This window comes from Primulina huaijiensis, chromosome 6 (genome assembly GCF_012295235.1).
Source record: "Primulina huaijiensis isolate GDHJ02 chromosome 6, ASM1229523v2, whole genome shotgun sequence".
NCBI classification, from domain to species: Eukaryota; Viridiplantae; Streptophyta; class Magnoliopsida; order Lamiales; family Gesneriaceae; genus Primulina; species Primulina huaijiensis.
Genome location: NC_133311.1, coordinates 21,823,583 through 21,834,209, shown reverse-complemented (window position 1 = coordinate 21,834,209; position 10,627 = coordinate 21,823,583). Strand labels below are relative to the sequence as shown.

The 10,627-nt window shown below is 31.7% G+C and overlaps 1 protein-coding gene across 2 annotated transcripts; it reads right to left on the bottom strand.

Annotated features, from left to right (window-relative positions):
- Positions 1-8,577: 8,577 nt before the first annotated feature.
- On the bottom strand, positions 8,578-10,325 carry LOC140978322 (amino acid transporter AVT6E-like). Of its 2 annotated transcripts, XM_073443256.1 has the most exons (2): positions 9,036-10,325; positions 8,578-8,880 (listed from the first exon to the last, which is right to left on the bottom strand). In XM_073443256.1, the coding sequence occupies exons 1-2, from the start codon at positions 10,082-10,084 to the stop codon at positions 8,844-8,846; spliced, it is 1,086 nt and encodes a 361-aa protein (XP_073299357.1). In that variant the 5' UTR covers positions 10,085-10,325; the 3' UTR covers positions 8,578-8,843. The 2 variants fall into 2 exon arrangements, with proteins under 2 accessions (XP_073299357.1, XP_073299356.1); XM_073443255.1 differs by having other exon boundaries at positions 8,578-10,320.
- Between the last annotated feature and the right edge of the window lie 302 nt (positions 10,326-10,627).

The window sequence follows — 10,627 nt, the reverse complement described above, 5'->3', positions numbered from 1 at the left end:
AAAAATTAAGAAAATGTAGAACACTACAGTGCATAAACTTTCGCTTTGTACAGTGACAAAACATAAGGTGAGACCAAGTGAAATACTCATATATATGAGTCTCATTCAAATTAGCCCATTATAATATTTTTATTAACTCACTTTGTCTTTCGTTTTTACTTCACTAACTTTGCAGTGTGGCTCATTCAAGCATTAATTTTTTATTTTTTTAGTACATAGTGGTCTCCACTCTCACTGACTACAATCTTTAGAAGTCGGTATTAGTAGTTTATATGTAATAGACAATTATTTAGTTTTTATTTTCTGTCTTTTGATTAATTGTGTAATTTTTTATGTTCTACCTAATTCATTTTTATTGAATTTTTATAATCATGATTAGAAGTGTTGCACACATACAATATAAAATTAATATATTTTAATATGTTAATATTGAAGTGTCGAATAAATGTATTAAATCATTATTTAAGAACTTTTAGAAAAACAATATACATCATAATTCAGATTTAAAGATTAACATACAAATAAAAAATTACGATGAATATCTTATAAAATAAATGGTATTAGCCCAAAAAGATTAAATATGATTATTATAAATGAATTTTTTTTAATTAATTAGAAAATTTCCAGCAAATGCGTTGAATTAATTACAATGTTTTCAATATAGTATGTCAATATATATTTTTCCATATGAGTTAGTAATTGAGTCCTTATGAACATTTAAAAAAATGTGTATTTAGTTATATTAATGATGTCTTATAATTTAAAATATTAAATTAAACAAATTATCAAGATAAAAAATTAATTAGGAATTCAAGAATATGTGATTACTCAATTAGTTTAATTGACACGCTATTTAGTTTGCTGATTTAATAGATGTTAAATCCACAATCATTGAGTTTGAAAAGAATTTTTGTAGAATAAAATACAATTATAATAAATTACTTGATTGTATATGTAATAAAATTTTGTATATTTCATATATGTTTGATTTATTTCATTTATAAGGTTGAAATTTTATATATTAAAATATAAGATTTGTTATATATCTTAACATCGATAAATTAACTAAAAATTTATATATTAATTTTAGCTACCATATAATTCTGGTTTCGCCCTAAACTTTTGTGTATTCGTTTGTTTGAATTTATTATTTCTACTAAGACCCATAATATGTCAAACATGAAAGTGAATATTAATTTAAATAGATGATAATATTTATATATTGTAATAAACATATTTACCCCTCACGATACTGATAAAACTAACTTAAAAATAATATGTTGACGAACATATTGTCAGGGATCCAAAAATACAACTCAAATGTCAACTTTGACACTCAATTTTGAGTGACTGCCTCATCAACCCATAATTTTTGGACAAGATAGTATGTAGGACCGAGCGCTTGCCGCTTTAACAAAAGCTATAGCTAGTGGTAATGGTGCAACTCAAATCTTTTAAACCGCACAGCAGCTCAAGCACCACGGTTCGATCGCTCTACCAAGCAGGGACAATTATTGCACCCAACATAGCAACATCACAATTCTAAAATCAAACTGATATTTTTCATTTTATATCAAGAATTCATTATTGAAAATCGATAATATTAGATATATAGATATTTAATATAAACACGTGCGAGCTCATTTAGGCTCACCTTTAAATGAGTCGACAAAATTTCAACCCAACTCATTTAAATTGTTTGGCGGTACAGTCCAAACCGAAGGACTCAACCCAAATTGACGGCTCAAATCACAACGATCTTTTACCGTGTTTTATTTAAATAATTTTTAAATATAAAACGCAAAAAAATTTCGGTTGCAAAAAACTTTAATTTAAACACATAAATTCTAGAAAACTGTCACATGAGGACATGAAAAAAATTAATAAGACACCAAAGAAAATTCATAATTCGATAATGAGTTATTTCTAAACTTTAATTAATTTAATTTACATAATGAAAAGATAAATAAAAAATCTAAATAATTGGATTAAACATAACATATTATAATGTGGGTATACCCAAATACTAATTTATATAATGAAAAGATATCATTGGATAAAAATAACATATTATAATGTGGGTAGACATAAAAAATCAAATAATAATAATCACATATATTTAAAATATGAATAAAGAAAAAGAAAAGACACATTTAAAATAACAATTAATGTAAAGAAAGTAGTTAATAAGGAGATAAAGGTAAATTCACAAATAAAGTCACATATTTATATATATAATAGATATATATATATATATATTTAGAATTGTGATATTAATGGCAATTTTGTGAAGTTAGAGATTAATAGAAATTGAAAGTTTGAAAATTCTAGATTTTTGTGTGAACTAGTTGCTGGAAATTTCTGTTCTTGTTTGAAATTGGTCTTCTTTACAAGTATGAATTCTACTTCCATGGAAAAAAAAGAAAAAACTGAATAATATAGGTTGAAATGGTTAGAATTATGAGTTATCGTAATATGATGAGTAATGAACAATGGATAATGTATCTGATCCAGATTTATTGGTGTTCACAGGTTGGCTATGACCGATGGTATATGATTATTGATCGCAAGAAATATGAAATATTGTGAATTTTTTTATTTTCATAAGTTATTTGGTTTTCAATTAGTTCGGATTATATGGTTGAAAATTCTCAATGATATTGTTTACGGTTGATTAAATTTTTACATTTTGATGATTGTGAAAATATTGGGTGTTAGTTCATCTTTTTATGAGATTGTTTTTTAGGTACAATTTAAAAGATAGAAACATATATTAGTGTGAGCTTGAAATAAAAAGTGCAATTAAACCTTTTGTACTTTAAAAATACTATTTTTCCCTTGTCTATCATATTAAATTTTTATATGCTAGCTTTTAGTTGGCCACTAGTCCAAAATCCTAAATATTCACCATGGCCCTAACCAATTAATTTTCAAATGATTAACAATTAAATTAAATTTTAACCACTGTTTTTTCATTATTTGTCGAGTATTATCAGATCTAGCCAATTATCATTCTCAATAAAAAAAAAAAAAATTATCATCGACTGATCGAATTCGCTATATCCTTGTTCATAGATGCTCTCGACCAACTATAGAACGAAGATATTTGTTTGTGAATATCGCATAAACCAAGAAAATGATCATAATTACTACACAGAATTCATTATATATGTCCTCACAAGCCAGTCACGATATATATGAAAGATAAATATTTAAAAGGTCACTCTCACCAAATGTTAATTTGCTCGAGACCTATGATTTGACACTTAAATGTGATACCTATCACTACTGATATAGTTATTTGTTTACGAGCCATCACAAGATTATTACGAAAATAACAAAACAATATAAATGAAAATATATAAAGAAACCCAAGAAATCTGTGACCACTTTTTCTTATGTCGATAAATGTTGTTGTCGTTATCTTTTGACGCGTACTTATTTGTTATCGGGGCTAAGTCGTAGACCACGTTGGTAAACTGTGACCATTTTTGCTTCTTATAATCATGTAGGTTTCAAGTCTGTAAACATTGAATCCCACTTGCTTTCTTCCATACTACTAGACCAATACTCACCATCTAAGGACTGACCCAATGTGCTTGAAAAGCTACTATTCCAAGGGTTTACCTTAGTTTCAGCAGTACTGCCAGGAGTTCGAATCGAGCTCGAGCTTTCATTGTCTATCTCGTACATAATATCCTTGTACCCAATCATCAAAATCTTTTGACCAAACCCAATTTTGTGGCGTTCATTTCTTTCCATAGTTGGCCTGGTTTCTTCCATACCTGCCCTCAAGAACCTTTTGTTCCTTTGTAACATCGATACCTTCCACCTCAAACTGTTGTTTCGGACTTTAACGAGTGAAAGAGACGAATCGTTGCGATGAGTTAGAGCTTCGACTTTCTTGAATACGTAATTCTTGGTTTTCTTGATCGCAAGAATGATCCACAGCATCGGGTGGATTATTTTTCCTCCCTTTTCTTTTCTCGCTAGCTTGAGAATCTCGAGTCGATGTTTGGCTACGGCAATTCCCATGCTCTGAAGAAATTCATGGTTGAAATAGAGCATGTCGTCTTCTTCAAGCTCGTTGTAAGTGAAAATCACAGCGTAGTCATAGACATGAGATGGATCGAGGCTGGTTTTCGATAGCCAATCGAACCAATCCATGACTTGGTTTGATTTTTGCAAATGCAGCGATGATTCAGAGCATTCTGAGAGTACACAGAACCAAAAAATTACAAAAAATATTCATTTCCAAAAGGGTCGAGGACTGCTCATACTGACCGCTATTTGATGTGTTTTGGGAAGTAGATCAGATCACTTAGAATTAATTGGCCCGAATAAAATTGGTTGGCAGTTGGAATTGAGAGAGACAAATCAAACTGTACACTTCGGAATAATTAATGCAATGTCCCCGTATGGAAAATTGGCAACTTCTGCCCCACTGTTTTTATTTAGATTGGAGTCATGTATTGCTTAATTAATAAAAACATAATCACAACTGTTAAGGTAAAATATATATATTCTTGGCATATATGTAATAACAATATGTGAATCATTCATTGTAGAATATGACAAGATATCACAAGTTAGGAAAATTAGTCCACTAAGTGTTATTTTTTTTATAATTTCCCCAAATTGTTGTTTATAAGGCAATTTGTTTCCCAAAATAAAATGGATGCGGTTTTAAATGTTACTTTTTACAAATCCAAACATAGTATTTTATGTCTTAAAAGTTTGGTATAATAGTTTTCGACCAGAATTTGGTTTTGTGAGAAGAAGATATATTATATAAAGTGTGAAGGTTTGTCTCGTTCTTTTTTCTAATTAAAAATGATATTTTTATTTATGAATCGGATCGTATTTGAAATATATCTCGTAAAATTGACTTGTGATATAAAAATTATTTGTGCATTATGTATATGTCAAAATAAAGTCCCTTTTTCATAGCAACATGGATGTTTTTCACCATCTCCCAATTTGGCAAGGATCCCATGGGTGTCTTTTTTCGAAAAGGTGCACCTCTATGCATTTGGTTTCATATCCAGTGTTGTCAATCAACTATTTATATTTTTTGAGAATCATTGTATTTTCGACATACATGGATGTTCATCTAAAATTCTAGTAATCTAACTGACGAAATTCGTTTAAATTTTGTTCTCAAACTTTGAAAAATGAACTTCCGTGAGTAATTTAGGTAGCCGTGGAGTAAATCAGTAAATGAAATTTCAAGAATAGTTGGGCCTATTTTATTTCACACAGGGGATTGCTTACTAACTGGCCAAGGATGAAATGAAATCAATGGAAACTAGCACACTGGTTCCAAGCTTCCTAAAAACCACACCACCAAAACAATATAGAAATGTACAAGTTTTAACATGATCTTCAATAAGTACGCGATGTAATTTTAACATCGGCATAAGAAAGAACCTATGAGCAATCTTTCATCACACAAGAAGACAGGCCACGAGAAAAAAAAAAAAAAAGGGAATAAAATCAGACTAATTTCAAGTTGGTTTCAAGTTTTGAAACATTGAATCCCACTTGATCTCTTTAACAACACAAGACCAATAATCATCATAATCTTCACTCAATTTCTCATCATCCCTTTCGATATCTTGCAAAGCATTGTGCAGAGAATTGTCCATCATCGAACTAGGCAAAAGTGTGGGGCATCTACCATTCGTGATCAAAAGTGGAGCTTCGCTTATCTTATCAGGCGCAATCAGCCTCTTGCTTTTCTTTGCCTTAGCATTCTTGTATCTTAAACTAGGCATGATGGCTAGTGCCGACTCATCACGACATGCCCAAGATTGAAAATTTGTTGAAAACTTGGGACTTCTTTTGCTTGATCGCGATGAGTAACCTTGACACGAGATGTGGGGCGCTTTCTTTTTCTTTTGTAGCAATTTTTAGGATTTCTAGCCTATGTTTTGCTATGGAAATCCCCATGCTTTGGAGGAAGTCGTGGTTGAAGTAAAAAATGTCATCTTTTTCAAGCTCATTTTGTGCGAAAGCCAGGGCATATTCGTAGACAAGAAAGGGGTCTAAGCTTGTCTTTGACAGCCAAGAGAACCAATCCATGGCCTTTGTAATATTGAGGGTATGCTTTAGAACCATATATGGATGTAGAGAACTGCACAAGACGGATTTGATAGGTACATCCACTCACTTTCTTTTTCTCAAAGTGCGATTTTGCTTTAATGGGTGGGAGTTTGTATTTTAGTGCTCAACCAATATATTTTCTTTGCTTATTGATTACAATCATAACAGTGAGATTTGGGGATTTCAAGGCTAATACATGTTGTTACAAAACTATGGGGGGGATTTTGGAACCCATTCTTGTCAAACTTTTTTTAAAAAAATAACTCTTCCAAATATATTTGAGTTGTTTTGAACTATGATGGTAGTTTATCAATACAAGAAGGGGGTTACTTTAGTCTGTGGATTTTTTTTAAAAACAAAAACAAATAATAAATTGAAAACTGTTTTACAATTTTGAATTAGGCTAAAAAAAAAAAACCATACCTTAACTGAAATAATTTATTTGCCCCTTTCCGTATGATTGAGCACAAACAAGTATTGGATTTCATCACCATCAATCACGCTTTCGGGAAGCGCATTCCCTGGGAAAGGCGAAAGACAGCAAATAAAGCAATTGATTTGGCCATTTTCATGCTAACATTTGGAGGGTAAAACGATAATAAACATATAATATATGACTTTTGTTCTTGGGCCGAAAATTTATGGACGGTACAAAGTGCGCGGGCCCAACTAGATTCGCTGCACGCCGTCCAGTAATCTTTTTTGCCTTTCCTTCTCTCTTTTAATTTTATTTTAATCACAATTTGTAATTTCCATCACTAAAACAAGTTAATTATTTGTTTTTCACTTAATAAATCAGCTTGTGTGTTTTAAATTCATATTATGCATTTACTTCTGCTTAATTTAGTTGAAATATGGAAACCGTGGGATGTTTATTCTACTTCTACAAAAGTGGTTCCGTAAAAAAAATTAATATTAGAAATATTTATTTATCAAACACTTGTCATTTATGATTTTTCACTTTTGTTTTCAAACATTACTCATGGTTTTTCTTTTACTTCTTCAGTATCCATAAATTTGATATCTTTTCTAAAAGGCAGAAGTTGACCATGCAAACACTCTCTTAATTATCGAAATCTAGCGCAACCATTCGAGATCAAAATTTTTGTATCAAATTCATTAGTAAATAAAGCAGAATTAAAGAGATAAGTCGAGACACAATAATTTAGAGATCCGAGACTGCAAATTGTGATATTAAAAATGATCGTGAAGTGAAAATTTGATAAGGGATGTGAAATTAGAGGGGACTGTCCCTATCTAAAGTTCGGTTACTTGACATTAAATAATATATAATCAAAATAGCCAAACTAGTTAAGCCAAAGTTCCATAAAATTCAAATTTTAAATTCAATTTATTGATATATTCCACTTATCTATTAGATTTAAAAAAAAAAAAGGAAAAAAGATTGAAATTGAATCAAATCAAACTAACTAAAGGCGTCGGATATTCAAATAAATATTAATAATTTACCGATAAAACAAGCCTACGCAATGAATATATTTATTTTGATTGATTATTTCGAGTAAACCAAAAATTTGGTGCCTGCCAGTTTTAAGCAGCTTTGAATCGCTATTAACTCGCATGATTTAGGCTCAACCCCCCAAAGTATACCAGGAATTGAGGTAAAACAAAGCACAACTATTTCAAATGAAAATCGTTCAAAATCAATGCTCGTTGATTTGACACTAATATCTTAAATTTGAGACGAAATCTCTGATTCGATACTCGAGTAACAAAGTTCCTCTACCAACTCCAAAAAAACACAAAAATGTCCAAAAGCATACTATAATTTCATGGAAAATAGTTTCTTGAAAGTAAACCTCGACACCCATAGTAGAACGTAGTGTAGACACTAAAGGGATATAAGGGGGTATATTGCAAAAATCAACTCTGTGCTTTTTTAAATATATGTTAAGATCTACAATAAACAAATTAAACGTTCGTTTGTATTTTTAAATTTGAAGCTGAAACTCCCATATTTTAATAAGTTTACTTGTAATTCACCACAAAAGGGTGAATTTTTTGCAATTTACTCTAGTATAAAGGGTTAATGAAAGAGTTTCTTGTCACATACACGTCACTGAAACAAGAAATCGACTTTCTTGGCTCCTCAATCCTCGTACCATTAGAGCTGTTACTTTAAGGAGTGGGTCTCATGTGAGACCGTCTCACGGATCTTAATCTGTGAGACGGGTCAACCCTACCCATATTCACAATAAAAAGTAATACTCTTTGCATAAAAAGTAATATTTTTTAATGAATGACCCAAATAAGAGATCCGTCTCACAAATACACAAGTTTTTGCCTACTTTAAGAACAATCTTTGGTTTTCATGTCTCGACATTATATCTAAAAATAAACAGAATTTCTTTTCTTTGTTCCTCGCTTTAAATAATTACAACAATCTCTACTGCTGTATATCTTGACCCGAACAAATATCATTGTGGCGGAAACGAAAATGTAGAGCATGCATCAGTAAATAAACGTTGTATTTTGACAGAAGATGGCCCTTTAACAAAGCAGAAACCAAAAGGAAAAAGGGTCGTTATGATTCGCTTTTAAGGCCATAGATATTGCCAATAACTCCTGCAATGCTAACTATAGTTGCCAATGTTAACATAAACCAAGATAACACCACCTCCTTGCGGCTCAACCCATTCCCTTCTCTGCTTAACCTTAACGCAATTAGAGCCGGGAAAGTGAAACCCAACGAGACTGCTGTTGTTGCTCCCGTAAACTTAAAAGCAGTCCAAATGTTTGGAATCATAGTCGAACCTAAATACACAAGTGCCAAGAGAACTACAGTAAGAACCAAACACCTTTTCCTACTCTCAGAAAGCGGATTTAGTCCCTCAAACAATAGTGTATCTACCGTTTGCCTTAACGAGAAATTAATTACGGGGAACACCAAAATCAAATGAAAAACATACCCAATGCGTACAATGTAACTCAAAGCTGTGCTAAACTGAATTCCAAGATCCTTGTCAAAGTTGGTGAGCACATCAGATTCGGTATCCATTCCGAAAAGTAAGTAGCCAGCAATAGCAGTTGAAACATAAACTAGAACACAAATAACCGTTGTGATCCTTCCTACACGATACATTTTGGGAGGGGTGCGCCCTTCAAGCTCGTTATAAATAGGTTGCACGTTGAAGTGACATACATAAGCATTTGACATGATGGGAATCACAACGAGCAAATCAATAATAGCTTTCTTGGATCCAAAGTCGGGCGACATCCTTGGAGGCTCGATTTTCCCTTGTACGAGTTTAATGAAAGCAATTACAAATGCGACAATAACAAACACCACTGCGAGTGCCACAGAAGCAGCCGATGTCATGCTCAATGAATCAATCTTGTCTAAAGTACAAAGGGGAGCAAGAAAAAGCACCAATACTATAAGAATAACTAGCTTCCTGTGATCCCAAACACCGTGTCCCAGCCATTGATCAAAAACACCGATATGCCGAATCGAGCCCGACATAACATCACCGATGATGATCAAATAAACGACCAAAACTCCAGCATTATTAACAATAATGCAAATTTCAGATAAAATTCTAGCTGTTCTGCCCAATGCAGCCTGAACAACTTCACCATATGACGAAGCCTTACATTGAACTGAAAAACGTACCAGCATTTCGACACTAATTTCCGACAAAATACCCATTAAGACAATCAAGATCACACCCAAAACCAAGCCCAAGACTTTCATTGTGGCAGGCAAAGCCATAATGCCAGCCCCAATAATAGAAGTGGTGAGATTAAAAACAGCCCCATAAATATCCGACCCAGTTTTTCTTTCCCCAAATATAAGGGGTAAATCATCAAAGTCTAGCACATCATCAACATCTAAATCATCCCCTGTATTGGGATGTAAATACCCATGTTTTTCTTCATCTAAAGAACCTAATCCCAATGGATTCTTGAATCCGAAGTTTCCATTTTTCACATCTAATCTCGCGTAATTGCTATCCATCTATTGTTTTCCACTATATGCACACAAATCAATAGAGAGAAGGAGAAACTTACGGAAGAATCGATGACAAGTTCGATATGGGATTTCTGTAATCTATTGCATTTTCTGAAAGGGGCTCTAGATATCAGTTTAATTGTTGACTTTCATCCTTTGTATGGTAGACCAAATCCGTATAAAACACGAAATCCATACCATTTGAGGATATTAACCTACGAGAGAATGCATTTATGACGTCTCAGCTATGAATTTGCGTTTTGCGAACTTTTGTTGATACTTCTTGATAGTTGGGAAAAATCACATCTTTTATTTAAATATATTATATTTTGGATAAATAGTTTTATCGTTTTTTAACAAACATATAAATAATAAAAGGGTGTTTTTTTATAATGAAAAAAAAACATTTAAAATATTATATTATTATTACATCAAGAGTTATTATTTAAATTTCCTTAAAAAAAAGAGTTATTATTTAAATTAAGATTTGTAAAATTATGTAATGATTTTTTTTAATGGAGAAGTTTTTAAAATGCAAATTTTGCTTTC